This window comes from Dendropsophus ebraccatus, chromosome 9 (genome assembly GCF_027789765.1).
Source record: "Dendropsophus ebraccatus isolate aDenEbr1 chromosome 9, aDenEbr1.pat, whole genome shotgun sequence".
Classification (NCBI taxonomy): Eukaryota; Metazoa; Chordata; class Amphibia; order Anura; family Hylidae; genus Dendropsophus; species Dendropsophus ebraccatus.
In genome coordinates, this window is record NC_091462.1 from 53,777,538 (window position 1) to 53,797,682 (window position 20,145).

The 20,145-nt window shown below is 42.8% G+C and overlaps 1 protein-coding gene and 1 long non-coding RNA gene across 7 annotated transcripts in view; one reads left to right on the plus strand and one right to left on the minus strand.

The window, feature by feature from the left end:
* CFLAR (CASP8 and FADD like apoptosis regulator) overlaps positions 1-19,365 on the minus strand; it is a 35,356-nt gene extending 15,991 nt beyond the window's left edge. Inside the window, exons 1-5 of one of the 5 annotated variants that reach the window (XM_069983326.1) lie at positions 19,296-19,365; positions 8,547-8,902; positions 3,583-3,688; positions 3,314-3,449; positions 1,439-1,524 (exon numbers count right to left, since the gene is read on the minus strand). In XM_069983326.1, coding sequence (XP_069839427.1) covers positions 1,439-1,524; positions 3,314-3,449; positions 3,583-3,688; positions 8,547-8,902; positions 19,296-19,322 — 711 coding nt within the window. In that variant the 5' untranslated portion in view covers positions 19,323-19,365. Of the gene's footprint in view, positions 1-1,438; positions 1,525-3,313; positions 3,450-3,582; positions 3,689-8,546; positions 8,903-9,454; positions 9,507-12,349; positions 12,577-16,347; positions 16,402-16,671; positions 16,813-19,295 lie in introns of those variants that run through there. The other 4 variants (XM_069983325.1, XM_069983327.1, XM_069983328.1 and 1 more) reach the window with 4 other exon arrangements.
* On the plus strand, positions 6,060-13,339 carry LOC138800994 (uncharacterized). Of its 2 annotated transcripts, none has more exons than XR_011364548.1 (3): positions 6,060-6,255; positions 8,482-8,600; positions 13,053-13,339. It is a non-coding gene; the product is annotated as an uncharacterized lncRNA (long non-coding RNA). The 2 variants fall into 2 exon arrangements; XR_011364547.1 differs by lacking the exon at positions 6,060-6,255 and adding an exon at positions 6,265-6,482.
* Positions 19,366-20,145: the final 780 nt, after the last annotated feature.

Genomic DNA, 20,145 nt, shown 5'->3' on the forward strand with positions numbered 1-20,145 from the left:
TCAGTCCCTATTTTATCTTCATTTCCTTCTAGGTCGATTCTCTGCTGATGTATTTTATAATATATCTTCTAACCAGTTCAAATTCCCTGCATAAACTTAGAATGAAAACATAACATTCTGGTTTCCTACAGCTGCCACTAGGGGGAGCTTCATTAAATAACAGTCTGCAATAATCTTTTGTGCTCCCTCTAGTGTTTCCTGCATGCAACCTGCATAATATTTTTATAACTGCACTCTAAGTCTAGGCAGAGGATTTAAAGCTCTGTACCAGAAAACAAACTCTGACTACTTAACAGATATAGGGGGATTTCACAGAAACATGGAGGGGAAAAACATGTTCCAATGATGATCACCCTCCAGTGCCAGAATATTGTTTTAAATACCTGGTGCAAGGTTTTATATGGGTTAAAAAATTGTATTCAATTATAGACAATCATTTTAATCACTGGTTGCATTTTACTGTTAAAGGGGTTGTCCAGCGATAAAAAATTATTCACAGAATAACACACATTACAAAGTTATACAACTTTGTAATGTATGTTATGTCTGTGAATGGCCCCCTTCCCCGTGTCCCACCACCCCCACCCGTGTATCCGGAAGTGTGGTGCGCTATACATTACCTGTCACGTGCCGACCACGGTCTCCGATCCTCAGCAGTGACGTCTTCTTCGGGAGGCCGGCGGATCTTCCCGAGTGCCAGCCGCCCTCTGCAGCGTCATCCGAAGCTCAGCCGCGATTGGCTGAGCATAACTGTGCTCAGCCAATCGGGGCTGATGACGCGTCCACGTCATCAGCTGCTCAGCCGCGATTGGCTGAGCACAGTTATGCTTCGGATGACGCTGCAGAGGGTGGCCGGCACTCGGGAAGATCCGCCGGCCTCCCGAAGAAGACGTCACTGCTGAGGATCGGAGACCGTGGACGACACGAGATGTGGTGAGTATAATGCACCACACTTCCGGGTCTAGCGTGGGTGGGGGGAAACACGGGGAAGGGGGCCATTCACAGACATAACATACATTACAAAGTTGTATAACTTTGTAATGTGTGTTATTCTGTGAATAATTTTTTATCGCCGGACAACCCCTTTAACTGCATTTATGGAAAAAAAAAACATTTTTTCCGCTCTCCTTTATAACTTTTTTTTTTGCCCTTTCCATTAACATCATCATTCTTTTGACATGTAAATAGTGATTGAGATGTTAGATCTTCATAAAAAAAAAATACAGGTGGAAAGACACCAAGATCAGAATGAAAAACTATTTTGCTTTTGGCAACAACATTGACTGACAGAAAAAAGGAACATTCACAAACAAAAAAGAGTTAAGAAAAAAAAAACACTGAAGTATATAAAGTGGAAACCGAAGTTTAAAAAAAATCATAGAATATTGTGGCTTTTCCCAACTGGGCAGTCTTGTTTGGATTTTCTTGAATGACTTACCACGGAGGAAGATGCAGAACTACTTCTATAAATGCAGGCTGGTGCCGGAAGGACATTGATGTAAGAACCACCATAAGTTGCATTATCTATAAGATAGCATTGAGCTCATAAATAAATCTAACAGGGCAGAATAAAGGCTTAAAATATAGTTCATCACATAAGCAATTCAAGGGTAGAGAATATAGTTTAGAATGACTACAAGCATTTCCTTCTCCTAATGGCTACATCCAAAAACTGTAATATACCTTAAAGGGAAACCATCAGCTGGTTAGACAAATCTGAGAAGGAAGGTATGTGCGTTACCCTCTTCCTCGGCACAGGTCCCGCAATGTTAGTGAGAGTAATCTTCTCTCCAGTGCACTGTTAGGAGCAATGACCCACCACCTTCATTGACTATTATTAGAAGGGACAGGCCAGATGTTGCGGTAGTGCTCTTAGCAGTGCACCAGAGCAAAAATTACTCCAACTAACAGCTCAATACTGGCACCGAGGAGGAAGGTAAGACACATCCCTTCCTCCTCAGCGCTATAGGGGGTTACCAGCAGGTTAGATTTGTCTAACCTGCTAATAGTTCCCCTTTAAAGAGGATCTATAGCCACTTAGGGTATGTTCACACTGAGTAAAATAGGCAGAGTTCCGCCTGCCTCAGTGTGTCATAGCCCGTCTATGGGAGAGCGCGTGCTCCTCCACTGCCGCCGCTCTCCGCACAAACAAGTACCCTGATTACACAACTTTTACAGTTCCTTGATATGCCCTCCAGTTCCTGATATATGTAGGTATATAGAAAGTCGGACAATACAGTTAAAGGGAACCTGTCACCCCCCGTGCCGGGGTGACAGGCTCCCGACCCCCGCTACAGCCTTCTATACTCACCTGATCCCGCTTCTGGATCCGGTCGGGTCACGTTGATCTCAGCCGCTGCAGCCCGGCGCGCGCTGAGAGATGAGACCAACGCTCATAGAGAATGACGGAGCGCTGGACTCTCCTGTCATTCTGTATGAGCGTTGGACTCATCTCTCAGCGCGCGCGCGCCGGGCTACAGCGGCTGAGATCTCCGTGACCCGACCGGATCCAGAAGCGGGACCCGGCGGATCAGGTGAGTATAGGGGGTTGTAGCGGGGGTCGGGTGACAGGTTCCCTTTAAGATTCAAACTTAAAGGGGTATTCCCCTTAAGTAAAATACATGCTGAATCTTCCCCACTGCCTGCAGACTATTTGTTCTATACTTATAAAAAATAAAGCAATGGGACTTTAACTCAACTTGAAGTTGCAAAAATAATGATTTATCTTGTACTTGAAATGATACAAATAAAGTCTTTCACATAAATAGAATACAAAAAAGTCACCACAGTGTATAGGACGGACGCCAGATGATCTTCGCACCACGCTCCGGTGCTCGGCAAGTCTCAGTCCTTTCGAGGCTCACCCTATTTGTTCTATACTTGTTATTACCTTTTCAGTCTCAGTTCTGAGCCTCCCTGGCCGGCTGTTTCTGCACTCAGGGAGGGTTAATCACAGTGACCTCATCAGAAACTTGACCTCAAATTAACCCTCCCAGCATTACAGAGTGCAAAACAGCCAGGGACACTGTTTACATGAGCTTTCTCGGAACATAGAGGGGAGAAGGGGGAGACAGAGAGAACAGCTCAAACACAGTTTTCTGTGTCTTCAAGAGAAAGCAGCAACTCAGAACTGGGGGATGGAGACTGAATAGGAAATAACAAGTATGGAACAAATTGTTAGTCTCCAGGAAGGGGGATTAATCAGTGTGTATTTTACCTGAGGGGATTACTTCTTAAATTTTAATAATGAGAGTGAATACCAAGTGGGTAATAAGGGTGATTATACAGTCAGGGGAATACAGCTGTCTCTTACCCTTTTGTTGGAATTTAAGAACTTTATTTTTCAAGTCGACTCTGTGAATAGTTTGGAAGAGATTTTCTAATACCTTAAGGTTACTTGGTGTTATTAATTGGTTCCTCTCAAGCTCTATGATGAGTGACAAGAATGTCTGTGGGTATAAAGGGGGTATACATTACTTACATGGTGACTTGAAATACCTACAGAGCAAACCCAATGGATTCAGCTATAAATCCATAGGCTCTTCTGTATATGCTCTTTACAAAAGAAGTGAAAATACATACCTTGATTTTTAGTTTTCCTCCGTTTCTTAGGTCTTTTTTTAACAAGAAGATAAGGGATTCCAACTCATGTTCTTCAATCTGCTCACTGAGTTCTATTATAAAATACCTGAAAAAAACAGGCACTATATTATATTATATACATTAAATTGCAGCTCTGTTTTATATATGTACATATAACCTGAGGCACCTCATACAGATGCTAGACAAGCTATACAGATAATCCTCTGTTAGTCATACTGTCAAGGGTTCTTTTATATTGATTTTGCTAAATAATGTAATCCGGAATTCTGACACAATCAGACAGGTGGAGTACAATGACCTCACGGTGATGTCTGTAGAGCCAGTCTTTCCTGCATTCTGTCATGTTAGCTTATTATTATTATTATTACTACGCTGGAGTAGCTATTAGAGAGTACACTGTGTTAATAACAATGCTTAGCCTATGGCACATTCAGTACTTAGAAAACAAAGGTGTGCCACAAAAACATTAACATGAAAAAATAATGGAACTTTTAAATCAAGCGCATTGAAGCTAATTTGGTTTTTGCAAGTTTTGCAACTTACATTTTTTCTAGTTTTTCTGAGCCAAGCGATTACAATTTTTTTCATGTTTTGTGCTTAGTTTGTATTTTTTTCTAATGTTTGTGTGCTTTTATGTGGTGCACTAATTCTTTGCAGAACAGCATGCTTTATAAAGGGGTCAGGCTGTGCCCAGTCCCCACTTCTGCCATTCTGAAGCTCACCACTTCCTGGTCCCATCCACTAGTAATGGATGGAAATACAACATGGCCAATCTCTGGCCGAGGCTGCAGTCAGTGTACATAATAAACTAAAACTGTGGCCAATGCTTTATTATTTGCTCTTTTCTGTCTCTGTTAACTATCATTCTCTACCATCTATAGACTATGTCAGAAGGGTTTCCGAAGGTTATAGGTGGCCATATGACAGCATTCAGATGTTGCAATGCCAGTGAATAAAGTCACTGGTGATTTATTAATCTCCAATATGGCCTAATATGGGGAAATGTTAGGATAACATAGGTGCCGACCAGCAAGATCAGAGCTTGTTTACAGTGCCTTTACAATGTATGATATATTACACAGCCATTAACCTACATTGCTCTGATGCTGCACATCTCCTGCGGCTGATAACAATGATTTTTACATCCGCGCAAAAGATTAAATCAGTCAGTGAGCAGATGTTTGCTCGCTTGTCTGCTGATCTCTGGCACTTTTACATGGGACGATCAGCTCATTCTTTAGCTGATAATCAACCTGAGCAAAAGCCCACACTTCGGCTGATGTGATATTTTGTGAGGCTGTAAAAATCATTGCATGTTAACAATGCATGTTAATGGCAACACAAAGAAATGCAGTGATCGATTGTGTGGCCCGCCACACAATATAGGTACTGTAAGTGAGCACCACTTGTTTGAAGGCATAGATGGTTGAATATTGGGCTGTCTAAAAGGATTCTTAATCCTCCATGCAAGAATTACCAGGTCCAGGGTTTTCAGCTTGACTCACAGGTCTTTTCCTATCTAGATATGGGCAGAAATCTATCAAACAAACTGAGCAATGAGGGAGAAGCTGACTAATTAACCATTTCCTGTCTGGTGTTAAAACTATGGTTTCTTAGAAACACCAAGGCTCGGCACGTCCACACAATTATGGACTAAACTTTGTGTACTGCTACCGTTTGGGCTATTCCACCATCTTAGAGGTAGAAATGTGCCCTAGGCATTTATTATTGTTTCCTTTAAAGGGGAACTATCAGCAGGTTAGATAAATCTAACCTGCTGATATCTCCCTATAGTGCCCCGGGAGCTGAGGATGAAGGCACCTTCATCCTCAGTGCCGCTCCGGGGCAGTTTGTATCATAATCCTATATCCTGTACGTCCCTTTGGAGCACTGTTCTGGTCCGCCAATGGCCCACCTGCTCCACTGATAATCATTAAAAGGGGCAGACTAGCAGGGGTGGACCAGTGCTCCAGGGGTGATAGCCTTGCTCCCAAGTGCTCCAAATGGTCTTACCAGACACAGGATTATACTACAAACTGCATGGGAACGGCATTGAGGATGCCCCATGCACAATAGGAAGATACCAGCAGGTTATAATAGTCGAACCTGCTGATATTTCCCCTCTAATTAGTCTTATAGCATATTTTTCTGTTGACTGTTTTTTTATTGTTGGTTTTTGTGGTTCGCCTTTACAGGGCACGGCTCAATATTGCTGTAAGTATGTAAGGAGTTCCAGATAACATAACAATTAGCAGTTAAAGTAATAGGTCATTGGTATGAGGATATAGATTACTTTATAAACATGGCTGTTAGTTCACTTATCTAAAAGATCAAAGCATCCTCTGAACGACTATTCCTGTGCTCCCTGGAGCATTGCCAGTCTAAACAGGACAAAGACCCAAGGCAATGGATTGGTATAAAACTTGAAAAGAGTACCCATTTTTAGAAAAAACTTTTGACATGCTTCAGAGACCTGGCAAAAGTTTTCACTGGTTTTATTGCAACCGATCAGAAGCACGAACCAGGAGAATTCTGTCTGCCATCTGTCTGCCAGACTTCTTCCGACTCACTCTCCTGATCAGTCACAGTCTGAACACTCAGATCCCGACTGATCAAAACGCATGACACATCAAAAGTTTTTTCTAATGACAGGTACACTTCAACTTTTAATGCACTTCTTTTAGTTAAAATAACAACATAATAATCAGCATAGCAGCAACATAACAGACAAATTCTGTCTTTTTTCAAATTTATGTAGATACATGGTACCTGGATATCACTAGAACTATTCCATCGGTTAATAGTGTAAGTAGAAAGATAATATAAGCCCAGCACTTCAGCAGTCCAAGCAAGAAGGTGGACGCCTGACCTGCTATACGGTATTATCTTTTTACATATGATCTGTGTGTAACTGAGAAAGATCACACAACCCAGCTGAGCGATTTCTCACCATCTTGCCCATACAAATATATATCTTCCTTTATAAGTTTTTAACATGTATTTATGTTTAGACATCCTGGAAATGTTAGAGCATAGAGGTGGTTGGATGAAGTACAGCCCATAATTTGCTGGGGCTTATAAAAGGAGAAGTCCGGCGAATTCTAAAACTGGGCAGCCGGCATGGGGGAAATTGATTACAAGTACTAACTTACGTACAGATGCATCCAAATTTGACTCATATTGCATCCATATTTCATGAGTATATTCATTTATTTTATCATCTGTTCTTCAGACCATCAGTATTAAAGAAGCAGTTCACAAAAATGTTTTATTGGCCCCCTCCCGCGTATACTCAACACAGGTGATCGGTGTCTCCTGTGATTGAACGTCGGAAGTCACGCTCTCCAATAGAGAATGCATTGAAAAGCGCAACTTCCGGCGTTCAATCACAGGAGACAGATGAGGGTCACAGCAGCGAATGACGTGAGCGTGGCATTTTAACGGTGACGCAGGACCGGAACGTAGCCGTGGCACCGGACACTGATCACTTTTGATGAGTATACACGCCAGCACCTAACGGAGTGGGGGGGGGGGGTTAATAGAAAAACTGCTTTTTTATTGCCTCTCTGCAAGAATATATACATGTTTATTGGCAGGGAAAAATTACCCAGTGCCTAAGAACATAAAATAAAACCCCCAAAATGGTATTCACTCCTTCCTTTGATAGTCCTTATTTTTTGCAACACCAACTGTACTTTGCAAAGGCGGACTTAAGTTTTCTAAAAAAAAAATATGTTGCAAAAACGGGAACAAAAATATTTGCGTGGTGAAATTTGAGTGGTGTTTATGCTGTTCACTTTGTGGTGAAACTGGCATGTTTTCTATGTTCTTCAAGTCATCACGAATACAACCACATGCAACTTATATAACTTTTTTTTTATTTGACGGCTTTTAAAAAAATTAAATGTGTTTAAAATTGCTCCATTCTGATGCTTATAACACTTTTATAGGGCTATTGAGGTGTCATTTTTTGCACAATGATCTATATGTTCTTGGACTTCAAAATGGGTTAAGGGGTTAATAAAAACTGCAACTCCACATGCAAAAAATGAGCCCTCACACAGCTCCATAGATGAAAAATACCTAGGACCATAAAAGTATGCTGATGCAAAGCAACAAAAAGTGGTAAAAGTGGCATAACTATAATACACTGTATAGTAGAATGAAAGTGCCAGTAAAAAGCACAACATGTCCTGCATTATAATAAGCATTATAATTCAGTCTCCTTCCCCCAGTTCTGAGCTGTTGCTTTCTGCTGAAGACACAAAAAACCTGTGTGAGAGCTACACCATGTCTCCCCCTCCTCCCTTCTGAGACAGCTGATGTAAACAAGTCCCCATCAGGCTTTATCTGCAATATTGTAGCTTCTTTGTAATGCTGAGAGGGTTAACCGAAGGTCAAGTTGTAAATGAACTCATTGTGATAAATCCTCCGTTTTTTTGTGTCTTTAGCAAAAAGAAGCAGGATCAAAACTAGGGGAAGGAGACTGAATTGATAGTAACAAGCATGGAATGAATTGTTAGTCTGACCCTGGGCAGCAACATATGAAAAAGCTATCTTTTAGCAGAATACTTATTTGATAAGCTATGTACAACTATTGTAATAACTATTGTAAATGGATAACAAACTCCAACAAAAGCAAAGTTTCATTCTAGCATTTATACAAAGGAAGGGGAACCTAAGGTCCTCCAGCTACTACAATTCCCAGCATGCTTGGAGATCCAAACAATGGGAATTGCAGTTTTAAAACAGCTGGAGGGCCACAGGTTCCCCTTCTGTTAAGATAATGTTGAGAGGGGACACTGCTAATAAAAAATAAATTGTACTTTTCAAGTGTATATGGGTCATATTGTATATTTTTGGTTCATTTTGTTGCAGGAGTGAAAATAAACAGTAACATAAAGAGACTTAAAAGTCAAGAAACATTTGATGCAATGATTTACCTGTAATCTGAAATGATCCTGGATGGTTTCAACAGCCTTTCCACTTCTGCTTTGGTAATCTTATAATGTTCTTTTATAAGGTCAAACCTTTGCAGCAAGAATAACAACTCCAATATTACTGAATGTAAATTTCCTTCATTCAATTCACATAACAGTTCCCGCACATTGCTTTTAGTTGAGATATCCAGACAAGCAAACTTTATCACCGCTTCCTCTTCACATTCTAGTTCTTCTATAATCCGTAAAAGATTCCTATTAGGTAGACACTGAATACTCATTACAATATTCCCTTCTGCCTTTGGGGCACAGATCAGTAGATATTTTTTCTGATTATGAAAGACGTCATCTCTGGTCACCTACGATTAAAGACAAAGAAAATTAACACAACTAAAGAATATATGAGAATACTATATACATCCTATATTGATTACATATGTTACCTAGGATAACCCCCCCCCCCCCTTCTTGTAGGTAACACCCTTGATCATGTGCTGATTGCCATGGGTCTGGCTGCTAGTGCCCCCTGCAATCAGTTTTCACTGGAGGAAGCAGTGGGCACAGATGCATTGGGAAAGTACACAGCACCCACTAAGGTCACTGGTTCACTTCAGTAAACATCATTGTTTTAGTGAATCTTTGTGACTAACAATGGGTTTCCCAAGCAGGGGACACCTTACTATTATGTCTGATGAAAATACCCTTTAAATGTCTTCTATAGCTGTAGTTTAAGATAGTAATATAGTATTTTTATGCTTATACAAAAAGGCAGTATATAAGATATAACCATCTAGTCACTAAGCAGAATCAGTAATACCAGTGAGACGTGTAATACAATCTGCCATCAGCCATATCCTGTACTGCATTCTCCTGCACAGCATTTACACTCGCAGCAGTAGTCTCCTACTTACCTCAGGGTCTGCATGTGTAACACATCTCTTCGTTTTAGTATAAAATCTCAACAACAAACGTAACTTTGTCCCGTACTATTTCCTTAAAGGGCTACTAAATGTGATAAATAAATTGTTCATGACTCTAGCTGTTAGACTAATGTAGCAGTAAAGGGTGTCATGAGGAGTGAAAATGAAACTCCAAAAATTTCCACTCATGTATACCTCACGTCACTAATAAGAACAATTCACCAGTGATATATAACACGTGCAGGAAAAGCCCCTCATAAAAACCTTGCTGCATCAAGTGTCACTGTCGTTTTTTTTTATTTTTTGCACATATCAATAGTCCAGGCGATTTTAAGAAACTTTGTATTTGGGTTTATTAGGCAAATATGGCATTACCTACATTCAAAAAGCTTTTCCCCAGGTCCCCCCTCCCTTCTCTCCCTCATTCACTGCTCATTACCTGGAAATCTCGACTCTTTTACATCAGTCAGGCCCTGTCTGTTCTATGGAGAGGGGAGGGGGTTACACAGCGGGACCTGAGTGAAAGTGGTATTCAGAGGTCAGAGTGGTCAGTGCTGAGTTCAGAGGATATAGCCCGGTGATGTAGCTGTAAATTAACTCTTTGTTGTCCTGTCTTGGTGCCTCATCTCCCTCCACTCCTCCCCTCTCCATAAGAGAACCATGAAGACAGGGGGGAGAGCTTCAAACTGCTTTTCTGTGATAAAAATGCAAAGTTTCTTAAAATCGTCTGGACTATTGATTTCTGCAAAACAAATTTAAACAACAGTGACACTTTAAGCTTATATAGTACAAATATACTGTGTTTTCCCAGAAAATAGGACACACTCCAAAAATATGACCCCCCCCCCCCCAGCTACCAGCTAGGCTAAAGTAAGACGCCCCCCCGGAAAAAAAACTGCCCCCCACCCAAAATAAGGCACCCCCCCCATAGTAAGGCACGCACCCACTGCACACTCCATCATATGCCCCTGCCGCATGCCTTATTCGCAGAATCCGCCGTACGTCCCTGCTGCACGCTCTGCGGTATGTCCCCGATGCCCACTCCGGGTTCTCTCCCCGGTTGGTAAGTGAGCCGGTGGGGGGATGGGGAGCCAAGGGCAGAGCTGGGAAGAAAGCTAAGGAGGAGAGCCTGAGCTGGGGGCTGACCGAGGGGGGGGGGGGGGAGAGCGTGAGCTAGGACAGAGTTGGGGGGGGGGGGGGGGGGAGAAATAACACGGTTGAATCATTGTAACAATCCATGGGACTGTATGGGGCTCCCCTGCCTGACCACTGAAAGATGCTGTTGGTGGAGATAGGCGTCAGGCCTAATAGAAAATCTTCACCCAACCACTTAAGAATATCTCGTTGATAGCTGGTCACTATGTTTCGTCTGGAATCTTCAAGTCACTGCAAGAAAACCTGCAGCAAGATCTCATGGCAGCAAGCACTGAGGTTTCTACTTGCACAGTAATGTACAAACCAAATGCTGGGGGTCTTCATACTCTGAGACAAACACCAATACTGCCCAAAAGGCACAATAAAATTTGGCTCCAATATTATCAAAACCATATCAAAAAGCCACAGGAGTTTTAATATTCTTGAAGCATACACTGAAATGCAAAGCAGCTCTTACATTTTACGTTAGCTTTCCCTTAGAGTATCTGTCAAGAAGAATAACCTTTCAGGTGTCATCAGACATGTCAAACATTATTGATCACAGTGGGTCTCACTGCTAAAACCTGCTGTGATTAATAGATATAGCTGGGGGGAAACAGCAACTGTGCCAGTCACTCTCCATTACCATTGAGTCCATCAATGGAAGTCTATGAAACTACCTAGACAGACAGAGCAGGCAGCCAGAGAGTGGATCAGGCTGCTGCTTCTTCTTACAGCTATATCTTTTTATCTGTTGTTATGGCACCAAAGGGGATAAGTTTCCCCTTGAGGAACACCATGCCTATAGTAAAGCATGGAGGTAGCTCAGTGATACTCTGGGGCTGCTGTGCTTCCTCTAGCACTGGAAACCTTCAGCATGTGGAGGGAAAGATGGATTCATTTAAGTATTGGGAAATCCTCAGAAAAAAATTCTTGCCTTCCTTGGAGAGACTGAAACTCAGGCATGAATGGACCCTCCAACAGGGTAAGAGTTAGTTTGAGAAGAAGACCTGGAAGTTTTTTGAGTGGCCTTCGCAGTCGACTGACTTAAAGGAGAAGTCCGGCGAAAATCTTTATTAAAGTATTGTATTTCCCCCCAAAAGTTATACAAATCACCAATATTCACTTATTATGGGCAATGCACATTAAGTGCTTTTTTCCCTGCACTTACTACTGCATCAAGGCTTCACTATCTGGATAAAATGGTGATGTCACGACCCGACTCCCAGAGCTGTGCGGACTGTGGCTGCTGGAGAGCATGATAGCAGAGGGAAGCTCAGTGTCCCTCCAGTGCCCTGTGTCCTTCAGTGTCCCCCTGCCATCTTCCTCTCCAGCAGCCACAGCCCGCACAGCTCTGGGAGTCGGGTTGTGACATCACCATTTTATCCAGGAATGTAAGCCGTGATGCAGTAGTAAGTGCACGGGAAAAAAACACTTTATGTGCATTTCCTGTAATAAGTGTATATTGGTGATTTGTATACCTTTTAGGGGGCAATACAATAATTATCTTCAGTGTAATATGCAGAAGGGATTTGTAGGATACAAACCCTAGAATATTAGCCATTGTCCATGAGGAATGGGCTAAGAAGTTGGTGTCTGGCAAGGCATCACGTCATATCAGAAATAGGGGCTTGACTAAAAACTAAATACTATTGTCATTAAGGGGTTGAATAATTCTGACAGTACAGTAGCCATTATCAGCAGCAACTTCTGATTCATTTGGATATATAAAACACTTGTTATATTACTTACCCACCACAGACCAAAACCGTCAGGGGGAGTAAATCAAGAAGACATTTCTTCAAAGCTCTAAAACCGCCACAAATGGGAAAGATGTATCCGTGTCCCAGAGTGTCATGCACAATGCTTTACAGAAGATATGCTAGCAGTAAGTCCAATAGGAAAAGCTTTGTTTAAATCCAGATTGGTGAATAGCTGTAGAAGGCTTCTCTTCTACCTCCGCAAGAAAAGTGGAAAGGATTATAGATAGAATATCATTAATCCCGTTATCGGTATTTGGAAAGCCCGGATTTAAAATGAAATATGTGAATAAGAGTGAAGGTTATATAGCACGCAAAACAGGTAGTAATAAGTATGATGGTCAATAGAAACTACGGTACTTCTTATTTTGGATTTTTAGGGGATTTTCCTGCAGCGCGCAGAGAGAAATGTGCCATCGTAGGCGATAGTATCAGTTACAGCGATTGCTTTTAATATGAACGTACATTGGTGACCGCCAAACCATATGGCAGAATTTATAGGGGAGACTCACCTCCTACCACTGGTTCAAGCTTCTGCTCTCTCCCTATTCCTGACAGCTCTGCCTCTCTGGGTTAGCTTAGTAAAGGAGAGCTCGGAAAGTTGCTTCAGAATGTAAGTGATAATAACTTATGTGTATTTTTACCACTTTTATTTCCCCTGTTATAAGGCTCTGTTCTTTTTTTATTTGTGCCAGAGGAATATATCAGGAGTATGAAATAACCGAGAAGTCAATTCTTCGGGCTGACGGCGGAATCCGCCAGTCTATGGCACGGGCTGAGATGCGCTCGGGGACCTCTGCGGGAACTTCTCTGTAAGGATTCCTCAATTTGAACGCACCCTCATTGAGCAATGTGTATAGTAAGCGAGCTGCAACACTGATTTTGCCACAACTAGACCTGATACAGCAGACTAGGAGCAGCTAGGGCTGTGACTACTGCAACCACAACAAGATACTCTCCTCTGTAACTACGGATCCTTTGACTGTCCCTGTTACAAAATAAAACTTTATTGAAAAGAAAACATAAAAATGGAATGTCCTCCTTTCCTGTTCTCACTTTTTGTAGGAACAAGTATGTACAAAATATATAAAATCGATGATGATGATGATGAAGATAATAATAATAATGGGTAGAAAAAATGGGACATGACAAACTATGACCACCAATCCAACCTGCATTATAAAACCAATGATAAACGTTTGTACGGTAATACAACATGGCCTGCAGCCCTTCTTTAGGACTGGACTGGCCCAAAAGACTCGAAACAGGCCCATGCTTTGAGACAATAAATGGGTCTCTTATACCAGGCCCTGGAGGTACTGCAGAAGACAACCCCATATGTGCATAACTAGCCCCATTTAGTACCTAATAGGTTGCATTGGTTGCTTTACAAATGGAAGTCATCACCACCCGTGGAGAATAAGAAGACTCCCATACATTTTATACTGATGGCCGACATCAGTATAAAACGTATGGGGACCGAGAATGAGCCTCACAGATCATCATGTGATGCATCACACCTGGAGCTTGTAGGACACTGCAGTCCCTGGTTTATCATTTGGGGGCCTTCAAACAACAGATGGGTGATTGGTAAAGCAATTGGGGAGAAGTCCTCAGCTAAGCGCTGTCACCAATGTCTGTGTCAGGAACTGCATCCTTCTCTGTTCTAGCACTGCAGCAGCACTATACAGAGCAGGGTCCTGTTACCCCCATGTACTGTATACGCAGTATGGGGGGGAAGGCTGCCCGACACAATCACTGTGCCCGATTGGCTATACACAGTGAATCGTGAAGCAATGTATGTTTTTGGTCAGCCCCCGGAGTACCCGTCCAGTCTGGACCATTTTCTTTTCCATTATTATTGTCCTTTCCTTCTCGCAATAACTTTTTATTTACTTATCAACAGAGTTATGAGTTTTTGGATATATGGTTTTGTGTGGGGGGGGCAGTTTAATTATATAATAACCTTTAATTTTATCATATAATGTATTGTAAAAAAAAAAAATACTGGTTAAAATAGAAAAAAATTATTCTGCCATTTTTGGAGGATTTCTGGGGATTTATTTTTTCCTTTATTTTATTTTGTTTACTTTATTCTGCGGGTCAGTATGATTACTGTGATACTAAATTTATATTGGTTTTGTTTTATTTTACTACTACTAAAAACAGATAAAACTGATTTATTTTTTTACTTTTTTATTTGAATAATTTGAATTTTTAGTTACTCTGATATAAATAGATGATATTTTGCTATCCTGCCGGGGACATGTCAGTGATATATACTTCCCTGTCCTGATCCCCCGCAGTTGCTCGATCCCAACCGATCAGAACCCTCATTCTTTGCCGCAGGGGTGACAATTGGTCCCCTGACAGGTCCAGCAACTGTCAGGTTACATTGTGCATGCTGCAGTCAATACTGATCATAGGGTTAAATTCCAGGGATCAGACTGAAGTTCGCTCACGGTAATTGCAGACAGGTGTCATCTGTCACATACTGCCGACACCCACTGGATATAGCACAGGGAACGACTGATTGGCTGCCGCCAAAAGAAGTATCAGCGGTTCTTAAGAGGTTAAAATATAAATAAATTTATCCCATAATAAAAGTTTAAACCATCCCCTTTCCTGATCTTCAAATATAAAAATGGAAACAAAAAATAAACATATTTTGGTATCGCCTCATGCAGAATCGCTCCAACTATTAAATTATCGCATTCCTGATGTGACACAGTAAGTGGTAAAACCCTCCAAACTGCAAAATTGCTGCTTTTTGGTCACATCAAATCCAAGAAAAAAATTATAAAAAGTGATCAAAAAGTCGTATACATGGAAATATAATACCAACAAAAACTAGGAATCATGGTGCAAAAGATGAGCCCTCAAATAGCCCCATAGACCAAAAATAAAGGCATTATAAGGAAGCCTTCACAAGTACAGTATCGCAACGAATTTCATGCTGCGAGTTCCGCATTACACTCTGCTGCAATCCATTCTTATGTTAACCACTGCCGGGCTAATCCATAACCTGTCTGCGCTCCTGCCTTCTTCTCCGGCTCCCTGACGTCCCGCTTAGACAGGTCAGTGGCTGTGGCGGGATATCGATGGGTTAAGTGACCAGGGGCTATGTTCTCACAGCAGAATCAAAGTCAGAAGAGAATTTAAAACACTTTTTTTTTTTTAAATGTTGCCTTTTTTTATAGTAGAATAAAAAAAATTAGGTATTGTTGTAATTGTACTGACTTGAAAAAATGAAAGCGCTATGGGTTTTTAAACAAGATGCTATAAGTTGATTTGAAAGGGAAAAATAAATTGGTGAACTACCCCTTTAAGAACAGGATAGCTGTCATCCAGAACTAAGTACTAGGGTATATTCACACGGGCAGGCTCGCAGCGAGATTCTCGCTGCGAGCCCGGAAGGTCCTATCAGTTCCCATACACTACATACTTGCTGCGGTCTAAACGACCGCAGCGAGTATGTAATTCTGCCGCCCTTAACCCCTTCTGCTCCCGCCCGGCTCCCCCGCTGTAAGCAGCATACATTACCTGTCCTTGCTGCACGGGTCCGGCGTCCTGCTCTCCCGTCCGGCCAATTAGTGTGTTGCCCAGCCGCAGCCACTGATTGGCCGGACGGGAGAGCAGGATGCCGGACCCGTGCAGCAAGGACAGGCCCGTGTGAATATACCCTTAATGTGGAACAACATACAGCTGCAGTATACCAGTAAGGAGCTTGTATCATGCAGGCTGTCCTGCAGTCTATGTGGCCCTCAGGGATCTGCCAATGTGTCACAGTACTTTCTGTTTTTTTTTTTTACCGTGAAAAATCTAATTAAAAAAAATCCCCTTACCCTCACAATAAAAGAAGTCATCACTTCCTGTCCCTTTAAATGCAGGGGAGGGCAGGACAGGCAGTTCTCAGACATATCCTGTTCTGTATGTAACCCTTTCCCTCCCACACACAGACTTGTACTTTAGTTTCTTTTCTGTAATTACTTGCATCCGCTTTGTATTACTGGCCGCGCAGTTACTCGAACTTCCCCCAGTGCGACAAAGTATAAGCCGCGAAGAAATGGCGCTCCTGCAGGCGGGGGACACGCAAGGAAGACGTTTCCTGTCTGTAAACACTCGCGGGCGACAGCAGACTTTCCGCGTGGACTATATTTTATTATTTCCATGTGCGACTATATTTTACCTCAGTAATGACTACAAATAAGCGGCACAATACAGGACGGGCCGTGCAGTCTCGGACGCCCACCCCTCCCGGGCGCTCCCCCTACACACAGGTGTCAGACTAGCGGCGCAGGGGTCGGGGCTCACCATAGTACTGCGGGTACCGTCATCCGTTCTCTCCAGCTCTCCAGCCGCCGTCTCTTCCTGTAGCAGAGGGAGCGGTGACCGGAGGACCTCCTCCCGATAGTAGCGCAGCGACATCTAGGGACAATAAGGCGCAGCGCAGGCCCTATCTGTCTGGCCGCTGATATAGTGAGTAGTGTGAGCTGTTGTCTAGTGCTGTGTCATGTTCTCAGAGTGGATGAAAGAGCACAGGGCCCACACAGATCTCACCCACCAGGCTGACAGCCCCTCCATAGTACTGGATGACATGGAGCTCAAAATGGCACTGTCACTAAAAGGGAATCTGTCACCCCCGTGCCGAGGTGACAGGCTCCCGACCCCGTTACAGCCCCCTATACTCACCTAATCCCGCCGGGTCCCGCTTCTGGATCCGGTCGGGTCACGGAGATCTCAGCCGCTGCAGCCCGGCGCGCGCGCTGAGAGATGAGTCCAACACCCATAGAGAATGACGGAGTGCTGGACCTTTTGCTAAGAGGCATGTGAAAAGTTTTGATCAGGGGGCCAAGTGCTTAAAGGGGTAGTGCACCCAAAAAAAATTTCTTTCAAATCAACTGCTGCCATGAAGTGCCAGAGATTTGTAATTTACTTCTATTAAAAAATCTCAAGCCTTCCAGTACTTATCAGCTGCTGCAGCAGGAAGTGGTATTATTTCCAGTCTGGAGAGCAGGAGAGGTTTTCTATGGGGATTTGCTCCTTTTCTGGACAGTTCCTGACATGGACAGAGGAGGCAACAGAGAGCACTGTGTCAGATAGGAAAGAAAATACCACTTCCTGCTGGACACACAGCAGCTGATAAGTACTGGAAGGTTTAAGATTTTTTAATAGAAGTAAATTACAAATCTCTGGCACTTCATGGCAGCAGTTGATTTGAAAGAAAAACATTTTTGGTGCACTACCCCTTTAAACCCTCACTGATGACTGGATAGAGCTAGGAGAAGTGCAGCAGTAAGTGCTTCACTCCCTAACTAGCAGGCTACTGGTAACAAGCTCCTTTATAAGTCAATGGAGACTGTCTGCTGCAGCAAGGGGTAGATTAGAGATCTGGAGAGTGAAGCGCTCAACCCAGCTCTTCTCCCATCTTTGTCTAGTGGCTACTTCAGACGTCCACAAATTTGCGGACCTTACGGACGGGGAAAGAACATAATGAATTCATTCCCCACCTGGCATGATGTCTCAATATCATGCTGGCAGCAGGGAATTTCTTTGAAGCACCGGGGCTCTGTAGTGTAATTTTCTATGGGTATACATAGTTGCAGTGCATTTTCATTCCGCTACGATTATGTAAAGTCCCGCCCCCTTAACCTACTGCGGCCTGTTTAATACTTTACTCATCTGCGCTCACGTCCCTGTCCCTGACGTCTTGCCCAGTCAATCAGTGGCTACGGCGGGACAGCGTACTGATTGGCTGAGCGGGTCGTCGGGAAGCTGGAGAAGCTGGCCAGAGTGCGGACAGGTAAAGTATAAAACAGGCACTGTTGGGTTAAGGGGGCGGGACTTTACATACTTGCAGCGAAATGAAAAATCCACTGCGAGTGTGTAAACCCATAGAAACTGACAGTACCGGGAGTCAGCGGATTCAGCTGTGGAACTCAAAGCGTCAAAGCCGCTGCCATACGGTACATGTGAACCCACCTTTATTATTTATTATGCAGAGATATCTGTTTTCTATCAGAAACAGCGCCACTCTTATTCTGTATTGCGTCTAAAGAAAATGGAGCTGAGGTGTAATACCCCACACGTTCTAAGGACAAGAGTGGCGCTGTTTTTGGAAGCAAGCGGCCATGTTTTTCTACTCCTGGATCATTTCTTCTAGGTTAGTCAGCTGTGTAACAGGAATGAGTAATACATTCTACATACAATATCTCGCTGGAATTTCCTCTGTCATAGTGCAGCTACAGTCACTGGATGACAGCCAGATCTTTCCATTCTACCTATTTAAAGGGAACCAATCAGCCCAATCTGATGCTCCCCGTTTATTTTGCAGTTGAGTTGAAGGAAACCCAACATCATTGAAGTCAATTGGGCATCCAGTCTGCGTTCTTGGATGGACTTGAAGAGGAAGTGTGAACCTAGAGGATTGTGACCCATTTTGAATTGATCCATTCAGGCAAATGACTGGATCTTTAAAAAACGACAAATGACAAAAATCCTGAATAGATGCAAATGGAGACCCTTCCCTTTCCGTCAGCCACCATAGACTTACAGAACTTAATGGATATTCGACTTCCATTTTTGTGAGCCGGAAAAAAAGTGCAAGCCATGGGGGGGGTTTCCGCCATAAAAAAAAAAAATCTGCCCCAAAATCAATAGGATACATTAATTTCACCTTCATTTTTGAGCGGAATAAAACCTTATATCAATAACATGAGAGAAGCAACCATGTAAAAAAGATCCAAAAACAAATGACAGAAGCCATTGAGTCAGTTGATAGCAGAAGTCAGTAAGCAGGGTCCACTACTACCACCCTGGTAATGAAGAGGTCATCCAGTAGCAGGGGCTGTACCTGTACTGTGAGGTTACACTGACAGTCATTGTCACACGGATACAAGGTTACAGGACACAATTTCTGGCCAATGCTGAGTACATACCACTGCCGAGCACACAAGGGAAGTCATGCTGCTGGATTTCTTAAGAGTAAGTGATACTGTAGGAGTTCTAGATAAATAGCTTCCTTCTCACATGAGGAAATGCCTCTGCTCATGTGACAACATATTTTAGCTTGTATAAACAGGATTAACCTGCCTCATCAACAACAGTCCATAGGGTGTTACTAGACAAGTATATAGGACATTCCAAAAGTGTCCCTGGCTAGGGATGAGCAAGTAGTTACAAAGTGAAGTGGTGTAAGTTCCCCATTACTGGATCCAGCTTTTCCCAGCACCCGGGAACATCCTGAGTCACTTTTATAAATCTGGCACATTTATAGACTGTCTACTTTATGTTTCCAGGACATTCTCCCCCTAACTACCAGGGGAACTGCCTAAAGAGGGGTGCCTATATAAAGGACACATCTATAGAGATCACTGTAGAGGGGTCAAAAAATTGGTGTTCTGCTCCTCAGCCGGGACTTAGCACTTACCTGTCCCCTCTCCTGGCTGGTCCTAAGGGTGCATTTACATGGACCAACAAAATACAGTAATCAATGAACTCAAGGATATCAGTGAAAAAAATCCAATAAAGTACTCAATCAAGAGTCTCCACTGATGCCCCCAAAAATTTAAATATGCAAAAAAAAAGTCTCCCAACCGAGTGGGACTTAAGGGGCTATCTATCAGGGTGGTGTGGTGCTCTCCCCATCATGGAGGCACCCCCTGGCAACAGGCTAGGGATATCTGGCTATCCCGTGTTTTGAGACTCGCAACCAAGGCTCCACAGACTCTTTTTTTGCATATTTAAATTTTTGGGGGCATCAGTGGAGACTCTTGATTGAGTACTTAA